At 31.9% G+C, this 27,076-nt stretch overlaps 1 protein-coding gene across 1 annotated transcript; it reads right to left on the bottom strand.

Annotated features, from left to right (window-relative positions):
- Window positions 1-229: 229 nt before the first annotated feature.
- On the bottom strand, window positions 230-25,836 carry LOC143226191 (myotrophin). The gene is made up of 4 exons (XM_076456834.1): window positions 25,566-25,836; window positions 18,744-18,854; window positions 5,080-5,163; window positions 230-4,529 (listed from the first exon to the last, which is right to left on the bottom strand). The coding sequence occupies exons 1-4, from the start codon at window positions 25,632-25,634 to the stop codon at window positions 4,443-4,445; spliced, it is 351 nt and encodes a 116-aa protein (XP_076312949.1). The 5' UTR covers window positions 25,635-25,836; the 3' UTR covers window positions 230-4,442.
- Between the last annotated feature and the right edge of the window lie 1,240 nt (window positions 25,837-27,076).

Here is a 27,076-nt window from a genome sequence, read left to right as displayed (position 1 = left end):
CAAGGTTATATGACAAAGCTGTAATCACTACCAGTGTAATGGCTGGTTTCATCACCAACCACAAAGTTAATTATAATTTTGAAACATCTGATGCATATTCACTTCAAATATAAAGTAAAACTTGGAATTTTCACAAAAAAAATGTAGTAATTACATAGAGAATTCTGATATTTTGTATCAAAGATACAAGTACAGCAATTTGTGCAGTAAATTACAAAGAGGATGAATATTTAAAAGACATAGTAAAGTTTTATTTAGGTGACAGAGATACAGAAACTGTTGATCCTTTCAAGCCTATTCAGTTCACAAATGAGATTGAACAAGAAAATGATGATTTACCTTTTTTTTAGAAGAACTTCTTATAGGAAATAGTAATGAAACTATTTCCAAAACTGTTTATTGGAAACCACATTCAGTTTTCATAAAGATCATGTTACCCATTTTCTCAAACATTAGAAGCTTTTTTACACTTGTGTAGACAAAACATTTTAAATTTCTCCTGGTTCTTGTAATTTGAAAAATGGCCAAGTGGTTAGGGAGCTTGACTTAAAGTCTGTGGTTTGCAAGTTTGAATTGCCATCCCACCAAACATGCTCACTCTTTCAGTTGTGATGGTGTTATAATGTGATGGTATATCCCACTACTTGTAAGCAAAGAGTTGTCAGTGGGTGGTGATGACTATTAAATTAGGAATGGTTAACACAGATAGCACTCATGTAGCTTTGTATAAAATTCAAAACAAAAAAGTACATAAAAAGTATTGCTAATAAATGATAGAGGTTATAATTTTGACATCATTGAACATGTAATACAAAAACCATTTTTATCAAGCACTGCACTAGATTAAAGAGCATTTACAATAATAAAGTTAATAGTACAGTAATATTGCCACATATAAGGTATTATAGCTAGCCAAACCACCAGTTTATTCAGAAAACAATTTTATTTCTGTTTTTAAAGTATTTAATAAAATTAAGACAATACTTCCTAGCACTAAAAATAATAAAAAAACAACAACATTAAACTAGGTGTGAATTCAACAGAAAATATTGTCTTAATAACATAAAAGTTATGGACTAACCAAAAAAATGTTAATTACTCCCCTTGCTGAACAATCAGCTGAAACAGTTCATTGAATAAAACTAAAGCAACCTAACAAAAAGTGATTTGAATATTAGAGAATCAATAGAAATTGTGCTGTAAAATAAATAATTATTTGTTACATAGAGATGAAGGGTTAGCTAGTGATAATGCACCGTTTAGGAACGAAATGTTTACTTCGTATACACAATACTCATACTAGTCGATAAAACTAGCCATTGTATCATATAGAGTTACGACAGAAAGTGTTCGTACCCCTGCCTCCCAAGTGGTTTTTGCTTGTAACTTAAAAAGTATCACAATTAGGCTAATAGAAGTATAATATATTATAAATATTATACTAACACACATCTACATAAATTTTTATGTAAATTAAACAACAAATAAACTGATTATAAACAAATAACCAAAAATAGGAAAAGAAAGTGTTCATACATTTCAGAACGTGTGAAAAACTGATATTCCCGTAAAACTTTTTTTAGTTTGGCAAATAAACTACATTATACCATTCTAGAACTAGACACTGGGTTCATAATTATTGGAATTTAGCCAGCAAAAAATGTACTTCCGGCAATTTAGCACTGTCTACGTCATTATCTGCTTGGTTATCATGGCAAAGAAGAAACAACTGTCCAGTGATTTAAAAAACCGAATTATCGTAAAATACAAATCTCGTGTGTCTCTTTCCAGTATTGCTACACAACTTAATGTGCTGAAATATACTGTTCAAAGCATAATTGACAAGTTTAAGCTTACAGGATCAACTGCTAACCTCCCTCATTCTGGACACCCCACCAAAATTCTAGAGAGAACCAAGAGGAAGGTTCTCAGAGAAGTTAGTCGGAACCCTCGTTTAACACATAATGACATACAGAAACTGGTTAGGGAAACTGGGGTTGAAGTAAGCACCTCTACAGTTTTATGAACATATTACACTCTTCTGGGTTCAAAGCATGCCGTCCTCATAGAACGTCATACTTAAAGCCTGTTCATTTAGAAGCACGATTGAGGTATGCAAGAAAGCAGGTAGATAAACCCTTTACCTATTGAAAGAGTATTCTTTAGTCAGACAGAGACTAAAATCGAGCTTTTCAGCCACAATGATGTTCGCAACATTTTCCATAAGAAGGGAAAATGAAATCTTCCAAAGAACACCGTCCCTACAGTTAAACACGGAGGTGGCTCGATCATGCTATGGGGTTCCTTCAGCTCTTCTGGCATAGGCAGCCTTCACTGCATCAAGGGAATCACAAAAAAAGAAGAGTACGTTGATATATTAGGCACTTATATCAAGAATGATGCTCGGTACTTGTGGCTTGGGCTTCATTGGATCTTCCAGCACGACAATGACTCTGAGCACACATTAAAATATGTGCAATCCTGGTTGCAGAAGAAACATATAAGCATTCTGGAGTGGCCATTGCAGTCACCTGATCTCAACCCAATTGAAAACGTTTGGCATGAGTTGAAGACCAGGGTTCATCAGAGTCATCTGAAAAACTTGCAAGAATTGGAGGCCTTCTGTAAAGAAGAATGGAAGAAAATACCAGTCGAGTACTGTCAAATGATCTTGGAAGGCTATGAGGAGAGATTGTGCCAAGTAATTCACCTCAAAGGCTACACAACTGACCATTAAAGTAGATGCATGAACACTTTCTGCCCCTCCTATATTTGGTTATTTGTTTATAAACAGTTTATTTGTCGTTCAATTTACATAAATATTTATGTAGATGTGTGTTAGTATAATATTTATAATACGTTATATTTTCATTATCCTAATCATGATACTTTTTAAGTTGTGAGCAAAAAAAACCACTCAGGATGCAGGGGTATGAACACTTTCTGTTGTAACTGTAGGACTTCACTCTTGTTGATAGTAGTATAAATCTACCAAAATGTGTTTTTTTATTTAGGCTATCAGCCAAATACAAGTTTTATTGTGCAGTTTAAATGTTGATCTTAATTTTAATTCTATAATTTTGTACTGAACTTCAAAATATTATTTCAGTGTACCTAAGTAAAAAGTACAAGCTGTAATTGGACTAAATAACAAAAGAAAACTGATAATATTTAATTTGAATATTTGTTGACAAATATTTGAACTTAATCTATCAAAATAATACAAGATCTCCTTAAGTCTTGGAACAGGTTCTGTGTATCTTCATCTACAAAAGTGTGTTTTCTGATAAAGACTTCAACCTGAAGAATAAAGTGACATCATGCAAGCGTCCAAGCACAGACAACAATTAACATTTCCTTACAATGAAAATATTCTCAGATAAAATCCTCATTTTATTAATTAAAGAATTACACAATGCCTTTTTAATATGTTTACTGTATCCTGTAAACAGTAATAAGATTTAAAGTTGTTAAAAGCTGTAATGCAAGTGTATAACAGAAAATAAAATAGGCACAATTTGCCTAAAAATGTATATACTGAAAAGAACAACTTAACTAAGTAAATGGACCCTGAAAACAAATCTTTAATCCACAATCTAAAGTTGTCCAATGTATATCACAACTTAATGGTGCATTTGTTACTTGAGCAAATAAAACTAAACTAAAATGAAAACTAATGTTCAAAGTATCATAGCTACAATGCAATGTTTTAGGAAGTATGGCTACTTCACTACAGAGAATGGTGTTTCTAGTTTGATAAATTTTATAAAAAAATGTACCCTAACCTCCCTGATCATGTTCTGTTCACATCTTGCTAAAACATTTCAAACAAGACTTTAAAAAAATCATTAAACTAATATGTTTTAGGAGTGATGCAAAACAGTTCTTGAAGACCTGCCTCATTTTTGAACTTTATGTAAAAGCAACAAAAAATTGACTTGTAATAAATATTTACAAATGTGTGTTATAACCTTTCATTGAACAATGTTACAATGCAATTCATAAACACTTTAAAATATATGTTTTATTACTAAAATGACCCAGCATGTGGCTAAAGTATCACAAAGACAACTTGGGTATATATCTTTTCTTACATATATATTTATTCATAAGGCACAGTTTTATAAACTATTAATTAACTGGGAAGTCTTGTAGAAGATCCAATGAGTTAAATAAGAGAAATAAAGCCAGTGTCATTATTCTAGTAGCTTCCTAAAAGCAAATCTCAGTTTATTTTACAAAATAAGTTCCAATGAATAAAGTTTACTTTTTAAAAATGTCTATGAATAACGGAGGTTTGTATGTCACCTTATGACTAAGTGCAGATAGATAATGGAAGAAAGATATAACGTGAAACAAATATATATCTAGAAAGAGATGTTGCACAAAGCCCCAGCACCCACAGCACCTAAAGCTTTCTCCATTGGAGAAAATTCATAGATCTACTTGAGCAAGTCCTTTATTTCTTGTTTCTCAGCTGCATCGAGGTAACTAGTGCCATCTGGTGTTGTTCCAGATTTATTGGCTCCCTGTAAAATGAATGAATAATAACTGCTATTCAACTGATTAGTAATAAACCAAGAACCATATAATTACTTGTATAATTATCAAAGCAGTACATTAAATTCTGCCAGTTTCAAAGTATTATTACATACTTTTTCTATCTATATAAAAACTTGTCTTTAGTCACACACATTTTTGTAATTATAAAGTGTTTTAAATAAACAAGTTAACCAGTCAATCATTCTGACAGAATTGATAAAAAAGTCTTTAAAAATACAGAATAAATTTGGTGTAATTTTATGTAAATCTTTAATTAAAAAATAAACATAAGAAACCATTTATCCAACATTTTCCGTCAAAAAACAAACAAACCATTATCTGGAATAAAGAACATATTTTCCAAATACAAGTTTTTACTTGTATCATCAAAACTTCTGTATAAACATGAACAACATGAAAAAATATGTTGAAAGAAAAAAAATCATGAAACAATTTCAAGACAAAAATGCATTGGATGTTTTGACTATTATAAATTAACAATACAATACTACAATGTGAAATAAACTAGCTGCAAACCTTTTCTAACATGAGCTTTACGCATGATGTGTGGCCTTCCCAAATTGCTGCTAATAGAGCACTGATTCCATGTTTGTCTTTAGCCTAGGGAGAGACAAACTTCATCAGCTTAAAATACAATCAAAATCAAGATAGTACAGTGGAACCCCTCTAAAGCAGCCACTTTGGGTACTGAGACAAACTGGCCTGATTAGAGGGGTTTCACTGTACATAATTAGGGATTATGTAAACAAAAAAAGGGACTGTGATTGAATTACTGCTTTCAAGGGGTGACTGAACCTGAGGGGTGGCTGCTTAGAGGGGTTCCACTGTACATTCTGACTCATGTACAACCAAATTCTTGTTATAAATATAAAACACCAGCAATGACAGTAAATAAACTATAATGTAATGGTGTAAATAAATACAAAGCAATAATAATGTTAAAATATATATATATATATTGGTCCAGTAAAGGTATGGAAGAAAACATGTTACTATGTATGTATAATACCAACCAAAAAACATAGTGTCAGTAAATATATCAAAATACTTCAGAATAATAGTGGATTTAAAAAAAAAGAAAGAAATAGAACATATAATCAAATCCATCAGTTGTAAACATTACTAAAGGATTTTGAAACACTGTTAGTATTGAGCTTTTCTTGCTCTTCCTTTCCATCATAAAAAAGAAAAGCTTTCCACCAATAAGCACATGGTTAAATATTCACAAAAATGCATCAACATGCATTTCTTAAGGAAACAATAACATAGAAAGGAATTAAAGAAATAAGCTTGTTTAATTAGGGGACCTAGAGTGTAATAGGTAAAAATTTTATGGAAATAAGCATCTATACCAGTTGCTCTTGCATTGTGGGCCTTATAAATAAATAAATCTCTTTTAAAGTTTTTTGTTAAGTATTAACGTATGTCCTCAACCTTTTCACTGTTTGATTGAGCTATTGGGAAAGCATTCCGTTTTTAATTCACTTCAAATGTACATGTAAAGCTACACAAGCAGTAACTGTGCCAGGCTTCCCCCAATGTTGAACTAGAGGAAAAAACAGTCTACAACACTCACTATCAAATCTTGACTACTTTTTGTCTGATGTAACAGTAGGATTTAACCTGTTGACTACCAAGTATTTCAGCTGCTACGGCAACTCCAAACCAAGTTCAAAATACAACTCTAATGCTTCATCTTGCAACTTTTTTCGTAACGCCATTTTGGATGATCGAAAGTGAAACAATATGTAAGTAGGTCAAATGCATGTCTTTAAAAATACATTGAGAACACAGTATTGAGAACGAATTAACTCATCCATGGCACTATGTTACTGATTGGCTTGGATGAGTTATCTCATCTACGGCACTGAACAGGTTAAACAATACTGTTAGAGCACCCATGACCCCAGAGTATGAATCTTTCTCTCTTTTTTTTTTTTTACTGTGGGACATGAAAAATGAATTATTAAATTAATAATCTAACCATTATGTAATGTCAATCCATTCATTTTAGTATTTTATGATTAAATGTTTTATAGTTATGGAATAACATAATAAATTCATATGCAGAACAGTATTATTACATTTCTTTATATCACTAGTTATTATCAACTAATTTTTATTTATCTGACAAACAGGTGGAATGAGAGGGTATTCAATATTCACTATAACAAAAATACTTCCAGCTTAAAACACTGGAGAACCCCTGAGTTAAAGTATCCATTAATAATATGACAAGCAGCAGTAAGTAGCTGGTAGAATTAATCTTTGTGGCAGGAAGTCAACAACAAAGATCACAACAACTGAAAAACACGGTCATGCAGAAACTGAACAGAATCCAAAACCTAATACAAGAATGGGCTCTACAAAGTGTACAACTGGAATATAAAATAGGTTAAGAAAGATAAAAATAAAGGTGCAAGACATTCCCCATTTTACGAAGAATATCCATCTCTCTGATGTGTGAAATGCTAAGCAAATATGAATATAAAGAGACTACAACCAAAGCATCATCAGTCAGCAAATGACAACTTTAGTCCACTTCCACAGGGAAACATCCTCTTGTGAAGCACAGCATAGAGGGTAGAATTTTGTCTAGGACAATCATAGAAGTATAGTAATGTGCAAGAGTTTTGAATATGCAATTACAATCACATTTTACAACATCATAAAAATGAACCATTTTATTTGTCTTTAATCAAGTACTTCCACAACCCCAGATGATTTTCTAACTGTTAAAAAGGGTGTTTTAACTGTATAGGAATACAGATGTTACTATTTACAACAGTAACCAAGTCTGGTAACTAAGCAGGTAACAGACAATAACTTATCTGCTAGAGATTCTACATAGCTTGAAAAAACACATTCTGGAGGCTATATAATGTAAATAAGATTAAGAATGTACTGAAAGTTTTTTTTTGCACATGCTGAGTTGCAAAATATCTTCTGAAGGGTATGTATAATCAGAATCAAAATGGCATTTGGTTAAATGTAACCAGAACTTAACTTTGAAAGTGTTTAAGAATAATGCAGTAAAGAAAGCAGATCAACTGTGCAAGCCAATTTGTTGAGGTAAATCATCGCAAGATTTGAGGAGGGTTATTCTTTGTAAAGTGTAAACAACCATTTCTGGGTCTCCCTGAAAGATTCAGTAAAAGCAAAACAATATCAAATAGCCCTAAGGGGATATAAAAGTGATCCTCTAAATAAGATTTAGGAATCAGTCAGTGCAAGTAATACAAAGGGCAAGAAAAAGCAAAAGGAGTCTGAAAGTGCTGTTTTCTAATTACATTAAGCTCTCCAAGATATTCATTTGCTCACATATTTAAATAAATATTTATCTAGAAATGCCTTGATGACTGATATTCTGAAGTGAAAAAACAAATCTGATTACAAATATTTTCATTTGATACAATTAGCAAGTTTAATGTATGGGTATTCAGATTATTATCAACTTCTTTACACAAACTATTTGGTTAAAACGTGATTGATTGTTGGTTGTTTGGTGTTTACTGACACTAAGCAACTAGGCTACCTGTGTCAAACAACTGGTGAAAAATAAAAGTAAAATTGTTATAGAATGTAAAAATGAATCAATGTAGAATTAAATAAACTTTAAACAGCTGGTAAAAACTTAAGAGTGAAAAAGGCTAATGACCTTTAAAAACATCAGTAATGTGGACAGTACCACCATCACCAATGACACTGTACAGTCAGGGGTGAACCTATGGTAAAAAGATTTTTAAAATACTACTGTTGCTCACAGTCGTAACAATGGCATGACAGTAAAATGTGGGCTACTATGACTCGAGTGCCACACAGACCACACATTGGTGCATAAGTCCCAGATAAAAGAAAATAACAAGTTGAAAAACCGTGGCCAATGGTAGCCTAGCCAGGACAACTTTCTCCTGATCCTTTTGGAAGCAAGATGGCCAAAGAGCAACAAAAGGCTTGATCTGGAAAAGTTTATCATGTTACTCACTTCAAGTCAACTGCCAACTGTATGGAACATGCACAGCAGTGATAGCACTAAAACAGATAGACTTAGTTGCTGTGTCAGCAATCTTGTTCCCATGAAAACCTATGTGGCCTGGTATCTAGAAAACTGGATAGAAGTAGATGATGAAGGGAAATGGACCAATCGTTTTTTGAATATCGACGAGAACAGGGTGAGAACTAACATGAAGCGATTCCAGGGCCAGTAGAGAGCTAAGCAATTTGGTATAAATAGTACAGTTTGTGTAATGCATAAGTTCTATGTGATCCAGGGTAAGAGAAATAGCATACAATATGGCAGTGAACACAGAAAATGCAGAAGGGATTTTGTATGAAACCACTGAACCACAACAAACCATGGCAGAGTCCAAAAAGAATCATCCATATAAATGGGAATGGAAGGATGGTTTGTAAGATGTTATGAAAGATACTTCCAATTGAAAGTATCTGCCTTCTTCAGATGACTCAAAAAATGTCACATTTGGGATTGATTATAAGCCATGGTAGGATGGGCTGTCCAATGGATACAGCAATGTTATCCAAGGACAGACCCAATTCATCCAACTGCACCTGGATACAAAGGCCAAAAGAAACAATGGTAGATCATCTATTCTGAAAAAGCATGGCCCACCAAGGAAGAAAAATATAACCTGAGGTAGGATGCTGTAGTAACGATTGGAGTTTAATGCATACAGTAAAGACAGTTTCAAATGGCAGAGGTGTAGAGGAGATGCATGAGACTCAGTGTACAAAATCTGAACTGGAGAAGTGCAAAAAGTCCCTGATGGTGAACAGAGTCCAATATCTTCAAGGACAAGATTCTGGCAGAGCCATTGACCAAAGACCCATAGTCCAGTTTGAATTAGGGTATGAAAGATCTTTAGCACAGAACATTGATCTGCTCCCCAAGAGGTTGAAGAGAGGACATGAAGGATGTTCAGTGCCCTTATACACTTGACATGTAGCTGCTCAATGTGTGGTATGAAAGTCAGCTTATGGTCAAATATAAGCCCTAAGAACTCCTGAGTTGTCCACTGATGGTATTAATCTTTATGATGAAAAGTGTGACACTCAAGACAGATCTGAGAAACTCCAAAATCCTGTGGGAAAGAACGGGAATGTGTTGAATCCACACAAATTTGGAATTTTCTATACATAAAAAAACATTTAATAAAAATGGGCAACTGGCCACACAACTCATAAACAAGTTGAAGTCTTGCAGGATGACACAACTCCACATAGTATCATAAGCTTTCTCAAGGTAAAAAAATACAGAAACAAGATGCTGTTGCTTGAGAAAGGTTTCCTTGATTGATGTTTCAAGTCAAATCAAGTGGTCCATGGTGGAGTGCTGTTGTCGGAACTCACACTGGGTGGGTGAGAGGAGGTTGTTTAATTCAAGGAACCAGAAAATATGAGCATTGACCAATTTCTCTATGATCTTACAGAGACAACTCATCAAAGCAACTGGATGATAGTTTGAAAGACTCTTAGGATCCTTCCCAGACTTGTAAAAAGGGAGAACTATAGCATGGCACCAAGCATCAGGAAAAACATTCTCCTGCCATATGTGGTAAAAAAAACAACCAGAAGAATATGAAGAGAGCAAAAAAAGGATGGCTCAGTATCTTACAATGAATATATCATTAGGTCCAACTGATGTACTGCCAGATAGATGAAGAGCAAGCTTAACACTCCTACGAAAAGTGGGGCCTAATAGGCCCCAGAGCAACTTGAAAGGTTATTAATATTAGGCTAATAATTTTGTATTTAAATGAAATTGCCATTTAAATCCATTAATGAATGGATTAACGAGATTCCAACTGTCCCTATCTACTATCTAGCGAAACCACAGCCAGGGGAATGGGCTTGGAGAAATCAGGACTAGAAACGTCTTTTCGTAGGAGTGTTAAGTTCCACCAGCATAAAGGGGTGATTATACTTACAGAGATGATCAGCCCAAAAGGAAAGAGGTGACTACTCTGCCCGAGTGTTGATGGCTAAAATGGTGGGGGATGAAGTATAAGTGTTAGATACATGAGAAAAACTTTCACAGAAACTATCGGCAATGTTCTGGGCATCAGCAACTCCCTGGTTATTGGAGAGCAATACTGAAAGGGGGCAGAAGTATACTGCCCACTGACCTTCCAAATGTTGTCCAACATGACCTTGGAGCTGGTGGTAGAAGAGATTCTAGTTGTGAACTTAGTCCAAGATTTATTGATGTCTTACCTGCTGAGCATGTGCATGGACTTGCTGGAAAGCAATGGAGTTTGAAAGTGTGGTATACCTACGAAAGAGACGAAACTCTGATTTTGGTGTGCTGGTGAAAGACGATGCACCACACATTATTGTAATGCACCGTGTTCTGCACAGGCATGTGTTGGCAACAAAAACCTTGCCTTCAAAACTAGCAGAAGTACTAAAAATTGTAGTGGAATGTGTGAACTTTGTGCAAAATAGTGCCCTGAAGCACCATCTCCTAAGAACTGTGTAATGAAATGGGCTCTGAATTTGAGGTACTTCTGTACCATTCTAATGTTTGGTGGTTATCCTGGGGAAAGGTGCTGAATCATGTTTTTGCCATGCATGTGGAATTAGCCCTGTTTTTGCAAGAGCACCAACATTGTCATGCAGATAACTTCGAAAAATCTGAGTTCATTCTCATTTTGGTGTACGTGGCCGATATCTTCAATGCTCTCAATCAACAGATGCAGGACGGAAGAGTCAACATCATCGAAGCGGAAGAAAACCTGAAAGCTTAAGAAAAAAAAAGCTACTTTTATGGAAACGACGAACAGAGAATGATAACTTCGCAAACTACCCCTGCTGGACGACTGTGGAAGTAAGATCGAAGATGTATCTGAAATTGGAGACATTTCTGTACCCGAGGAACTGAAGCAAGCATTTGCCATGCACTTAGATGAGCTCGCAAAGTCTCTTGACAGATACTTCCCACCAGAGAGTCATATCCAGCATGGGTGAGACAGCTGTTCACATTTCATGTTGTGACAGCACATGTCAATGATGAATATCTTGAAGAAGTCATTGAACTTCAGCAGAGACAGGTTCAACAACAACTTTTCAAAACGACAACACTCTCAACGTTTTGGTGTCACCAACTTGTAGCGTACCCTCTTATTGCTAAGAAAGCCCTTGAGATACTCATACTGTTTGTTACAACGTATCTTTGTAGCAATCCTTTTCGATGATGGAAAACATAAAAACAAAGAAAAAGAACAGACTTTGTTGCGAAAATGATATGAGAGTGGCACTTGCCAAGGTGAAGCTGCGCATTTCTAAACTTGTCTCTGAAAGGCAACAGAAAGTCACATTGATTTGCAGTAAATATTCATTGAGTTATGTTTTTGTTTTTGTGTGAAATTCATGTTTTGTTGGTTTTGTTCTTTGAACCCAGTGATATTGTGTGCAACTGATGCACAGTTCATTTTGTGCACTAATAAAATATCTACTTATGTTTTGAATTTGAAAAAATCATTTTATTTTTCTTATTACAAAGGGTTCAGTAAATGCAAGTACGAAACTTCCGGGGTTCAGTACCTCCAACAAGGTTAAGAACCACTGAACTAAAGACACTGTAAACAACATTAAACTAGATGCTTTTCTGTAGAATTAGGATGTCTCGTATCAAAAAGAGCATGAAAATAACCATCAAATATTGAACATCTTTCATGTGTGATAGCACACCTAGATATGAAATTTTAAAATTTAAATAAAAATAATAATTCTACAATTGTTATATATCTTACAATTGTTTACTCAGAATTATTATAGATTTGGAGTACAACACTGTATTCTTGCCTGTAAGCAACATGTTGATTTTTTATAGATTATGCTATTTATCTCAATGCATAGGTTTATATCAACTAAAAAAATTACCATCCCTTAAAAATAATTTGCATTTTGTTTTTCATACAGTTTTTCCTCTGCTAGTGGTTTTGGTGTTACAGCCCTCTGTCATCACTATTTTACAGCACATGACCTGAACAATTACTAATACAGCTAAGCTTTGGAAATAGCAAAGCCAGTTGTTTGAACATTAATTTTTATTTCTTGATATACTGGTTATTAAATGATCCTATAGGGGGTGAAAATAGGATTTTAATGAAAAGTTTACAACACTTAGGAACAAACCATAGATCATGATATTATTTTTCAATATTTTCTTGGTGCCATTTTCATCCTTAAAAAGGCTTTTGTGTTACATCATAATGGCTTAAAAGTTACAGAAATATGTTTGCTACTCTTCCATTTGTAAATAAAAAGTTGACTGAACTTACTGCTGAAGGCATTAAGTAACTGATACATTCAGAAGAGGGCTCGATTATTAACACACCAATTTCATGACACAGGTAACAAAATATACCATGCAAGTTTTAAAATTACCACAGGAAGGTAGCCATTACCAGAATAGCAAATGAATGTAGTGAGTAGACAATACAAACCAAGCTGTCTTACTTGAGAAATAAAACTGCTTCAAGAGAGATGTTTTGCTTTATCTTTCCAAATCATATATTTAAGACCCCATGTTCTACTACCTTATAAATTAAACATTAAAATAATCTGGTATAATAATTCCACTCATTATTTTAATAATTTTGAACACCTCAATTAAATCACTCCTAATCTTCTCTTTTCAAAAGAGAACAAATTAAAAGATTCTAGTCAATCTCCTTATGGCAATCCAATCATCTGAGAAAAATACTAGTTATAATTTTGTAATCCATCTTCAACAATTCAATGTCCTGCTTATAATAAGAGGACCACAGCTGCACACTGTACTTCATATGTGGCCTTACTAATATTATGGGCTCATATATTCCTTATATTAAGTTAAAAGATGGGTTAGGCATGAATTGGTAATATAAGTTAAGAAAGTTATATTTAGTTAAAAGATGGGATAGACATATGTGGGTAATATAAGTTGATAAAGTTATGTTTAGTTAAAAGAAGGATTAGACATATGGGAGTAACATAAATTAACACAGTTACATTGAATTATAAAATTGATTAGACAAATTTGTGTAACATAAGTTGACAAAGTTATGTTTAATTAAAAGATGGGTTCACATATTTTTTTCTTAACTAATAAACCTATAGTTCCTCTTAAGTGCATTAAACTGGGATAGCATCACTGAATAAGGTGTCCTTAGTCAGTCTTTATGTATTGCTTCAAATATGCCATTTAAAATTTAAGAGTAAAATTGAAAAAAAATGTGATGTTCTTTATGAGATAAAATGTAAGATGAAATGAAGTTCAGTATCAACTGAAGTTACACATCTTGTGAGAGGTAGGTAAAAACAAAACACTACAAAAGTAGTCTGTATGATGACTGTATAAGTAAAACTTGTCTAAGCCAGAAACTGCATAGGGCAGAAACCTATACAAGCTGGAAATTTCAAAATTTTGTGGCATTATCTTAAGATTTCTCTTACAAAAGACCCTCTGCATGGTGGAATCTGCATAATGTGGATGGAAAACTAACTTTCTCCTACATCATCTATCAACAAGTAGCATTAGAACCTGAGTAAGTTGGAAAAAATGTTTCTGATTAAATATTAATTTCATATTTAATTAATAATTTGTTTAAATATTAATAAATTCTTGTTTAATTAATAGTTTGTTTAAACATTAATAAATTCTTGGACAATTTGTGAAGTAAGTATTGGTTAAATATATTCTGTTCTTTTTTTGCTGTCATTATTTTTGCAGTTAAATTAGATTCATGATCTGTATAAATATGTGCGTCTTTTAAGTACAAAATTCTACTCTTTAAATAATTCTCACAAAAGAAAATAAATTCCTATATTACCTAATTTTAAAATTTAGGGAAAACTTACTTAATACCCTCATTTTAAAAAAATGCTATTAAATACCCTCATTTTTTTAAAAAGTTGTTTGTTATGACAATTCTTGTGAAATTCAAACTCTGAGAAGATTGATGCAGATGATTCTGTGAATGCATAAAGTTTTGTGAATGTTGACAAGAATGTTTTAACAGAAACCAATTAAAATCTATAATAGAATCGCAAGATGGTAAAAGTGTGAAAGATTTAAAAATGAACAAAACAGAAAAGATAGCGATGAAATAGAAATTCCTACTTCATAGCAAGTGTTAAGTTATATTAATGCTATCAAATTGTATGCAAAAATGAAGGGGAAAATGAACTTCATGAAAAGGCCATAGGATTGGCATTCTCCTTCAAATGCAATGAGAAAGCCCATTATAAAAATGAAACAGTTAAAATTGGACACTTTCTTTAAATAAATTTAAAATTTTGTGTACTTTTGAATGTCCATTTTTGTTCTTATAATAGTAAATATAGCATATTAAATACATTCTCTATCATAACTTTATTATACAGTATAATAACTTTATTCACAAGCGTCTTACTTCCCTTGAGTCAAGCAAGTATAATGTTCTGCTCAAAACTTATATATGATTAAGGAAATGCGTTTTCACTGTCTAAGCCAGAAAACCTGCTTAAGCTGGAAATTTTATTTACTCCCATGCGATTCCACCTTATACAGGCTTTACTGTATACATATATATACACATATAAAGCACAATGTACTCAATGCAGCTAAACCATGCAAGTGTAAACTCTCTTGACAACTGACCCAACAGTATAAACACATGAATTTCTCACCCCATCCTAGTTACATGTACATTATCTTAAAACATGACAAGCCACATGTGAAATGAACAATGTAATAAAAATGATATTGGTTATTGGTTGCATCATTATATGCAAACAAGCAACTGAAAATTTGCAAGTTTCATTCAGTACCATGTTGTGTGGATTTCTGTTGTTTTTGTCCACACTGTTTATTGTAAACTTTAAGCAGGAAGAAGTTTAGATAAAGAGCTACAGTTCAAGTCTTCATTTATAGTCTATCAAAATGGTTTGTAAACTCATTTTATATTAATAACTATACCCTATGTTTATAAACTAATGTTATACTAGTAATTATATTTCACCAGTTATTTGTAAACCAATGCTACAATAGTAACTATATCCAACTAGTGTTATTTATAAACTGTTGTATTAGTAATTATACCCTAAAAGTGTTGTTTATAAACTATTGTATTAGTAATTATACCCTAAAAGTGTTGTTTATAAACTAATGTTATATCAGTAACTACACCCCACTAGTGCTGTTTATAACCAATGTTATATCAGTAACTAAACCCTACCAGTGTTGTTTATGATCAATATTATATTAGTAACTATACCCCACTAGTGTTGTTTAGAACCAATGCTATATTAGTAACTAAACCCTACCAGTGTTGTTTATGATCAATATTATATTAGTAACTATACCCTACTAGTGTTGTTTATGATCAATCTTATATTAGTAACTATACACCACTAGTGTTGTTTATGATCAGTGTTATATTAGTAACTATACCCCACTAGTGTTGTTTAGAACCAATATTATATTAGTAACTATACCCTATCAGTATTGTTTAGAACCAATGTTATAATTGTAACTATACCCCACTAGTGTTGTTTATAACCAATGCTATATTAGTAACTATACCCCACTAGTGTTGTTTAGAACCAATATTATATTGCTCAAACTTTTGACTCAAGAGTGGTAAACTTAGGTAAGGCTTAAGTTTAATTTCTGCTACTTAACATTCATGACAAATGAAGTTTTTTTGTGAAACCACGAGAACTTTTTCAACAGAAACAACACTTTATTTCTCTCAGTTTGCAATTTTATTGCTGAAGTCTCCATTTAACATAAAAAACTACTAATAATAAGTTTCAAGATTTCGTGTAAACTGTTTTTTAACTTATCCCTCTTGAAATTAATATTTCAAAATGCTACACAGTGAACAATACACTATCAAGTTAGTACTTAAATAGCTTACTAGCTTACACAATTGCTAAATGGTGTATGTGTATAAAACTAAATTACTGGAAACTATGCTTTAAAAAATCAGTGTAATACTGCATTTTTCATAGCATTTCATCATTTTTGGCACTCAAAAAATTGTCAATCTGGAAATCACATGCTTATAGAAAATCACTTCAGTATGATTAGCATTTTGTATTTGTTGATCAACAAGTTTTCTATGGTAGTTAATTTATGTCACTGAATTTCAAAAACCAGCTTAAAGAACTGTAAGGTCATTTGGCTCTTGGAAAACACCCACCCACCAAACCAAAAAATAGCTCTTTACATTAATATATTCATTCAGTAAATGTTTACAAAATTGAAAACAGCACCCACCACAATATTAGTCAAACATTTTACACAAGTAATCAAGTATGTCACTTCTCATTGTATACTTAAGGCAAGCAAATCCAAACCTCTAACAATGATAGAATTAAATAATAAATTCAGTAATCTGTGTATGATAATACCAGCAAGGAGACCAAAAGAACACAGAATTATAAATGAAATATTACCCATCTTGTATAAGGACATAATGAATAGATTACAAGGAGCTTGTGGAACTTTCAACATAGCTAAACACTCTATTAATGTATTTCAAGTTTGCCTTCTCTCTATTTTCACAACACAAAATTGAGAAGTATAAGAACAATCAGTAAATTGATTAAGATTGCAGATATTAAATTAATTGGTATTTTAAAATGTACTAAATATACACTTCTGCTTAGGGGGAATTTAGCTAACACCTGGGTCTTGCTATGTTAATAATGTCATACATAATTATCACACCATCTTACAGCCAATATTTAGAAATCTATGCAAATGTGATGATAAAAAGATCTGTATAAACCTATTACAAAGTCTTCAAAGCCTTCTAAACAATGTACATTAACTACTGTGACAAATTTACTATTATGCATTTACTTTAATATTGATGTTTGTGTCAATTAAACATATTTATACTTTAAATCTGTACTGTGAAATTCCTACTTATTCACTAAATTTATAAAAGATTCATGAGCGTAACAATCAAGAATACATGTTTGATGAAAGCAAGTACTACTGCCTCACCTGAAATGTCTAGAAACTCTCCCCTCAAGCTTATAAAATTAACCAATGCAACATGCCAAGAGATGGTACATATTGTTGGTTTACTACAGTTATTATACCATAAACCTCAGAAATAACTGTAATTAATGCTTATTAATTGTGAAAATGAATATCTGACCAAGAACATTTAAACAAGCTGTTTAACTTCAGCAAGTTAATATTGGGCATTGGCATTTTTAAGGAGGCATCATATAACTTCAGAGGTGAAAAACTTGTGATCAGTGAAGAGCCATTAAGGGAACTGTACCAATATCAACTCAAAATTAATCTGCTTATCATGAACCCTCAATAAAACATCAAGAAAGATCCAGATCATATAGAAGACAATATATAGTTTGCAAGTTTGTACATTAAAATATATTTGTATTACGTGTACTTTAGTCTCATTCACAAAAATCGTAAATTTGATACATTGGCAATTAATTAACTTCTAAATTGAAATTAAAATTTAATTCAGTTTCATGTTATTTGAAATTATAATACATGACACTACCAATAAAACAAACAATCCTCTTCAGTTCCCCCTTCTTTCCTCTAATTTACAAGTTATTGTGACAAGTACAGTAACTGTGACAATTATGACAATAATCTCACAGCAATAATTATTTTGCTGTCCATCACTAACTAGTAGTATAAAATGGGGTTACCAAGATGGGCCAACTGGCCCTTATTACCCCTTGGACATGAACAAATATTGAAGTTTGTTTTCAGTTAAGCACAAAACTGCTGCTGTACTCAAATACATCTGAAACCAGATTTATATATATAGACACACACACACACACTTTTGAACTTGTCATCCAAGTGGCATTCACTCTTTCATTTTCAATGAAATTTGGCAGCTGTTTGCTTTTAACTGCTTTTAAAAAACATTACTTATCACTAGCCTAGCCAAGATAATAATACATGACAGCTTGAAACTTCAGTTCTCATATGTTCATGATTTTGTATTTATCTACTTTCTTTTACAATCTGTATCAAAGTAACAAAGCCCACAGGGCAAGTTCTATTTGGAGAGTCAGATAGTCTCATACAATCCTTCGTATGTACAAAAATAACTGGCACTTAAATTGTATGTCCCTTCCAAATTGTTTAATCTCTAATCTTATGGGAAACAATAAGTACAGATTAATAGACTTACATTTACATCAGCACCTTTTTCCAGAAGATAATTTACAACTTCAGTTTGTCCATAATCTGATGCATAGTGAATAGGGGGTCGTCCATCAATAGCCTGATTGATATCCACCTTCTAAGTAAAAAAATATAACAAAAAAATTGAATTTTGTCAATAAATGACAGTGAAAGGTAAGCCATATAATTTTACTGATACTGAATAAACGTAACACTGTTCGTTTTGCTAATTTGTACAGCATGATCAATCTTTTGAACTAAACAGTTATTTTCAGATATACAAAAAAGATACAAACTATCAAACCTTAATATTTTCTTTCATTAAAAAGTTTAGCGACTTGAATTTATAAATAAGCAAAGAAAAATCATTCTATAAAACACAGATATTTACAGATAAATAAACCAAGTTCAATTACCTGCTTTACACTTCTTATAACACACAAACAAATCATAAAACAACATTTGACAAAATCCACTTTAGCTTATCAAAATCAATAGTTAATGTTCCAAAACATTTAACCTTAGAACTAAATATAAAGTGTATTCATGTGTTTAATAAGATCACGTCTAACTTTTCATTACTGGAAAATACTATTTAAACACAGAAACCATTTCAATGTACAAGTGCCTATGATTAACATATTTAATTACCTCTAAAACACAAACCTGCTACCAGGTTTCAATTTGTTTTGAAAAATGTAATAAAAAAGAAATTCAATCTGTTTAAGGATTGTTGATTTTATGCAACAATGAAACTGAAATATTTAGAAGCTCACAAAACAGATGAATTTAAGCTTTCTTTAGAAAATGTTGGGGTGCACTGTGAGAAGTTATGAACTTTCTAAATGGCTATAAAAATTTAAGCTTCTGTGTGATGCATTCCATTTTATACGAAATTATAGTTTGAAACAAACCTATTCTGTTAAAAGATCAAGAATGTCAAGTGCTTTTCTGAAAACTTGGAATATTTTTGGATAAAAACAAATGATTAAACTAGTTTTAAAATTATATAAATGTGGATGATAATCATCTATGTTTTAAAAAAAAAATTAACTTTTACTTTATACCTATTTCTAAGTAGTACATTATTAAGTATAAATAATTCCAACATGTTGAGAAAAAAACTAATGGTTAAAGTAGTTTTAAAACTATAAAAATATAGATGATTATTTCTGTTTACACTTTTTAATTTATGCCTATTTATAAGTCACACATTATTCGATATACATAGTTCCATTGTTTTTAACTGTTCTTTAAGTCTACAATCCAATTGTAAACTTACTTTTCAATCCTTATATTATTAAGATTTGTAGTTACTTGCCTGTTTTATTTTTAAAAATATTTCTTTGCTAACATTAATTTTCAATTGTAGACAAGATTGTGTACCATTGTTACATTTTACTTCAAAAGTATTAACTGTTTTTATAAAACTTTACTGTTCTAATGTTTATATTTGTTTCAAACAATATCATATGGTTATTTATAGATATTCTGAATAATACATTGCACATAACCATAAAAGTGAAAACGACTTTTTGTTTTACCTTTATCTTACTACCTGCAATGGTGTAAATGTAAATAGAATAAGACAGCAGAGCTCCATCATTAGCTTGATACAATGTATTACATTATTGTCAAAAACAAAAAAATCATTAAATTTATTAATTTAGAGGATAACATATGAACCATTTACCTCTTTAAGGCTGTACTGTTGCTGTAAGAAATCTTTCCTTTTTACATAATGAGATACATTATTAAAACCTTTGTGACTATGTAAGCACACCAACTCACTTGTATGTCTATAAATACATCCTAAAATTCTATTACTCTTACAGCTCACAACAAAGCACTGATTTGATGGCTTGAGTGTATTATCCAACAGTATGTCAAGAATCTTTACTTTAGTTATGCTGTTTGCAGAGTTCCTGTGTGAACCTGTCATCCACATTATGATAACCTAAATGAATTACTATTCAATTTATTTAACTTTGTTTGCTAAATATTTGTCTAATTTACTTGTCATGCCACTATCAAATTGTTAATGTAAATAATAATAAAAAAATGTGCCTAGCACTAAACTTCAAAGCACTCTATCACTAACAAGGGTTCAGTTTGACAGAACTTCATTATTAAAAACATTTTACTTTTCTTATCCAATCACCCTACAATCCAATGAACTAGATTCTTTCCAATCCCAACAACGTTTATTTAAGGTAATCTTCTGTGGGCACCTTCATCAAAAGCTATTTGAAAATTTAAAAACAAGTCCATACCCTTTCCATTAATTAATTAACAAGTAATGGCCTTGAAAAACATCAACAGATTACTAAGGCAAAATTTCTCTTTTTATATGTGCAAGTTTGCTTTGTTTTATTACAAACATTTAAAATTTTGTAAACTTTTATCAGACTTGAGAATTTTTATTCAGAAGTAATACCAACTAGTTTATAATTTCCTATACAACCTTTAACACTTCTTTAAAAATAAGAGTAATATTAGCACTACTCCAACCTTAGACTCACTGAATAATGACTTCAAAAATAAGAGAACATCTTAAATATATTTGACCTTTATCCTCTTTGTGAGAAACTAAGTGCTATTTCTTCCTTCAAATGCATGCATCTGTTGATAATTATTACATATACACAAAATTTCTATTAATAAAGTTACAACTTCTATGTACATTCTATTCAAGAATCTTGTCTAAGCTTTAACTAATGTATAATGTAGTTTAACAAATCACATGATATTGGATGTGCTAGGTATTTACTGTTGATTGGTTTGTGATATACATTTACATTAGTTACTACAAAATACAACTCTAACATATGCTGAGTTACAGTATTTAACTGTGAAGTCAGGCAAAGTTTTCTATTAACAACTCTTTCATTATTACTATTTATACAGGCAATGCCACATATGTTGCAATCTATTAGTGCTTGTTAGATTTATTGTTCAGCATATGAATCTCACCCATCCAACATTTATGAGCAGTCTTGTGAAACTGGTTATTACGAGTTAATAGACAGCTTCTAAAATTACTCAGTGTGTTTATTAAATTAATCAAGACTATTTTAGAGGACCTAATTGCTAAGTTCATGATGTTAATTGACTTTATTTCTCCCTAACATTCAATCAAACAATACATCAGCTTTCTTCACACCAAATATTTATGAAATTTTCACAAAACTGTCTCATTTTGTCTAATTAGCAGCTTCTTAAATAAAATACTTGTAGTTTGCAAGTTTTTAAATCTGTTTTCAGCTGAAACCATTTGAAGTGAGACATTTAAAATACTCATCTTTTAAAATACCTAGCATTTGTAATATGGTAGCTGGAAAATTGTTACTCTTTTCTGTACTTAAAATTGCTAATTTTCACCCTCAGTGGAAGTTGGATGTGCACAGTACAATAAGGGTGTATGTTTGTTTGATTTTTGAATTTCCCACAAAGCTACTCGAGGGCTATCTGCGCTAGCCGTCCCTAATTTAGCAGTGTAAGAATAGAGAGCAAGCAGTTAGTCATCACCACCCACTGCCAACTCATGGGCTACTCTTTAACCAACAAATAATGGAATTGACCATCACATTATAATGCTCCCGTGACTGAAAGGGTAAGTATGTTGGGTGTGATGGGGATTCAAACCTGCGACCCTCAGATTACAAGTCGAAAGCCTTAACCCACCTGGCCATGCTGGGCTTATAAGTGTGTAATGACATGAAAATGTTTGTCATGTAACAATTACATGCCAACAGCCACCTACATTCACATCTTTTAAAATCTTGTTTCAGTCCTTTATTTTTAATCTCTCAGTTTTTCTACCTTCCAAAAAGTTTAGTATTTACATAATCCATGTTAATATCAATATTTTCCACAAAATGCTTAGGGACAGAAATATTACTAGTACCTTCTCATATAAAAGCTCAGCTACCTCATCTTCTAGTCTTAAACAAAATTTTGAAATCAATATACTTTTAACCCTTTGGCAATGGGTCAGGATTCAATGGCCATGTCATTGTGTTTGTTGACTTGCATTCAAAATTTTATTGAATTACTATTTTATGAATTTATGCTAATAAATTTGAAATCAAATTGTAGATTATAATTCAAACTTTAATATTATATATGAGTTAACTTCTTAATTTAAAAGTAAATATTAAAAGAACACATTTAAATATGGTATGTGAATGTTTTGGTATGTGTATGTATTGTTTTTTTAAATGATGGTTACCAGGTTGGTCAAGTGAAAGACCCCACAAAGTATAGAAAATAAGAAAATATAGAGTCTTACTGAAAACATACATTTTAAATACATTTAGTTTTTAGAGGCAATGCAAATAAATGAGATTTTTGGGATAAAGAATATTTTTAACCATAACATGAAGTCACTTTGTACTCAGAATAAGAAAAAAATTTATTTTCACAACAATCTTTAGTAAAAATATTTCATTAAAAAAGTTTTTTTTTTGTATACAAAATACTTAAGCTTTACCAAATTTTGTGACAATACATATGAAAAGTTATAATGTAAATACTTAAGGTGTGCAAATGTGTAGGTGAACTAGTGTATGTTATACCAAGCCCATTGTGAGAGGGTTAAGGATCAAATCCCTATTGTAACATTTTTCTTACCTTCAGCACAATAAAATCCTTTACGTTAGTTTTAATTTTATTAGCCAACTATTATTTTTACAAATTGTGGTCACAAGCATTATACATAAATTAAGTACCTCATATTGGAATGCTTTTGTAGCATCACCACATCATTGCACTCTACATCACAAATGTCCGGTCATGCTCTATATAATGACTTAGCATCTTTATAGTGACACTGCACCACAGTTTCTGTAGCATGACCATTGTAAGGCTCTGTCAAAGCACATCACTTCTTCCTAGAGGCCTTCCATAAATCACCTTATGTTCAAGGACAATGGTTTTCCAACAACTATTCTGGCTATTTCATTGCATAGAAATCCATAGGTGCTTCATTCAGCAACTTCACCAGTATCTCTTGATGTCAAGTACCATGAAGACCAGTTTCTTCCTTCAGCTACTTGAAGTATGTAACAAATGAATGGATACACTGCTGAAGCAAATTGTATAAACACAACTTGTGCAACTTCTTCAGACAGAGATCTTTCTTGACTATATTGGTTACCATTTCCTTGAACACTAGGATTGGTTTTTGGTATTGACCTTTGTGTTCACAAATTCTTGCCTGTTACAAGATAACTTATTTACAATGAATGGAGTACAGCTTGTTACAGGTTTCTTTTTGCATGCTTCTAGTACCAAGATGACCCATATTCTTTTGTTTTTCAATGGCAGGTACAAGGTATATCCACAACTTGCATATAAATCCCCAACATGAACAAATCTTTACAAAATATGTGTATGAATATTTTACATTAAAATGACTATCACACACCCTTCCAAAGTGAATGGCTTTTTGGAAACATCACACTCCTGACAAAAATGCCAAAGTTTAGTTATAATAAGTTCTGTTCATTTGTGATTTTATATAGGCTGTGGTTGTCAAATTACTTGCTAATTTTTGTATTCAAAATCATTTTAATATCAAATGCACAGCCTTTGGTATAAAATAGAATCTTGGAGTTTTAGTTACTTAACATTTTTCTTCAAGTCAGTATACATGTATGCTATGTAATACACAACTTGTTAACACATACTTTTTAAATAAAAATACATTAAAAATAAAACCTGTTATGTTATACTATTATGTTCTGGTTCAGAACTATAGCAGAATGCTTTTAAAAAAACAAAAACAAAATTGAGGAAATCATATTTTAAACTATTAGTGTATGAAACATTTTTTCTTCACTTATTTATTTACATGAACAACCTTATTTTCTGTGTATATAATTTTTTTTAAAACTGTTGAAAAACATTAAAATCAAAGTCAAGACCCCAATAAATTTAAGTATCTTCAGGTTACTTCTACAGGGTGGCTTGTAAGTCCCTACCCATCCATATCACCCTACCCATCTCACTGCATAATATTATGCGACGCCATGTTCTGCGAGACATTTTCCTCAACATAGCAGGGGTTATTGTTCAAAATGCTGCAGTAACAGCTGCCTTCAACTCAACATTAGTATTACAACATTGTTTATAACAAATTACGGATGGGTAGGGACTTACGGGCCACCCTGTACAATTAAAATTGTTAATTATAAAAAAATAATTTCAAATTATTAACCAAGTGTGGAATCAGCTAAAAATTTCAGTATTCTTGACATATTTGTTTCATTGATATTTATCAAAACAAAAATAAATCTATAACTTACAAGGTTCTTTCTTCTTGCAAAGAACAAGATAAACTGGCAAATACAGAACAAAGACTGAAACAAAGATACCACAAGAAACTGCCTGGGCCAAATAACTACCATGTTGACTGCATCAAAAACTAAAAGTTACAGTTATCCAGGTATACAGCTCAGCAAATAATAATAAAAAAAACAAGAAAATACATCAACCCAGACTAAAGCCTACCAAAGCAAGCCATGATGACAACAACACACCAAAAGTTTACAAACTGCCAATGAACAGCCACCATCTCCAAAAAACACTGTTTGACATTCAAGTAGAAGTGTTATAGTATGTCCAAGAGATATTTCAATATTAAGAATGTTACCCAATGTTACATCTTCTGGTTAAGTTAACATTAGGCTTAATACAATAACATTAGGAGAAATGCAAGCACCAACAATTGTTACTTTTTTAATATTACCATCATTTACATTATGCAATGCTAGCTCTATTATTACTAAATTTGTAGCTCTAAGGACACTAACAGAATAATAATTACCTTGTTTTCTACATGATCTTTTATTTGTTCAAGATCTCCATTTTTCAAACTCCAAATAAAATCGCTCATTATTAGAAGAATATATTATATTAAATTTATTTAGAAATACAAACTTTAATTGTTGAAGTTCTTACGGGAGTGTTATTTTTGTCTTAATTAGGTTGGTATACTTTTAACAAAATTTCCATTAAACCACCAATTTCTTACAACACCAGATTTGCATCACGCCCTTTGACTTTGCCTAGAAAGGAAAAACCGGAAGCTGATTGTACCAATAGCCCTGGTGGCTGTTATCAGTAAACAATGTGAGTACAGATATGAAAGATATAAACGTGGACAGTCATGCCCGAAGCAGAATTGGACCGGCTGTGATGAATTATGATCAGATTACAAACTGGATGACTGAATAATTTAATAACAATAAAGGAAAAATAAACATCAATGTATTTCACAAAGTATCATACATTAATTTAAAATATCGTTTAGCTGAAATAAAAATGTTAGAAATAGTTAAAAAAGAAAACCTAATTTTTAAGCAGTTCAATCTTACACAGTATCGAGTTAAACCATCATTCTTTTTTATTTTTCATTTTCCCTATATAAGGATAAGTTAACAGTTTGTTTGTTATATTTAATACAAGCTGAAATAACGGGAAAAGTTTAAACTTAATTAAAACAACGTAAATTTAACAGCAATCATATATTTCAAAGTAATACATTGAACGTAAACTTTGTCTCAGGATTTCAAAAGTGTAACAAAACTTCTTCATAAGCAATATTTGCATTTTGCTTTCTATCTACCAAAAAAAAAAAGAATTTGAGGTGATCCCACCCGTGAATACTTTACATCTCATTGACTACGAGAAAAGCACGGTTGTTTGGGAAACAATCTAGCTACTTTCATACTTTGACCTTGAATCTCTTTAGAATATTCAACACTGTCTAAAGCGTTCACCTGCTAAGATTATTTGAGATTGACTGAATAGACTGGGAGTATTTAAGCAACAGAATTTACAAAAATAGAAATATGTATAAGCTCAGTATTTACCTTCTTATGACACTCCTCATAGTTTATAGTATTTACGTAAACATTTTGGTAGAAATTGGCACAGGGCCCGGCATGGCCAGGTGAGTTAAGGCGTTCGACTCGTAATCGAGGGTCGCTGGTTCGAATCTTGGTCGCACAAAACATGCTCGCCCTTTCAGCTATGGGGGTGTAATAATGTGAGGTTTAATCCCACTATTCGTTGGTAAAAGAGTAGTCCAAGAGTTGGCGGTGGGTGGTGATGACTAGCCTTCCCTTTAGTTTACACTGCTAAATTAGGAACGGTTAGCACAGATAGCCCTCGAGTAGCTTTGTGCGAAATTCAAAAACAAACAAAGAGAGTGGCACAACGTGCTGAGAGGAATTAGGGTGAAAATAAACACACGTTTCATCTTTGTATATAAACATAAATGTGCATTTGATTTCAAATTCACTATTAAGAAATGAGTTTGGTTTGAATTTCGCG

The sequence above is a fragment of the Tachypleus tridentatus genome, chromosome 9, assembly GCF_004210375.1.
Source record: "Tachypleus tridentatus isolate NWPU-2018 chromosome 9, ASM421037v1, whole genome shotgun sequence".
Lineage (NCBI taxonomy): Eukaryota > Metazoa > Arthropoda > Merostomata > Xiphosura > Limulidae > Tachypleus > Tachypleus tridentatus.
This window is presented reverse-complemented; position numbering and strand designations above follow the sequence as displayed.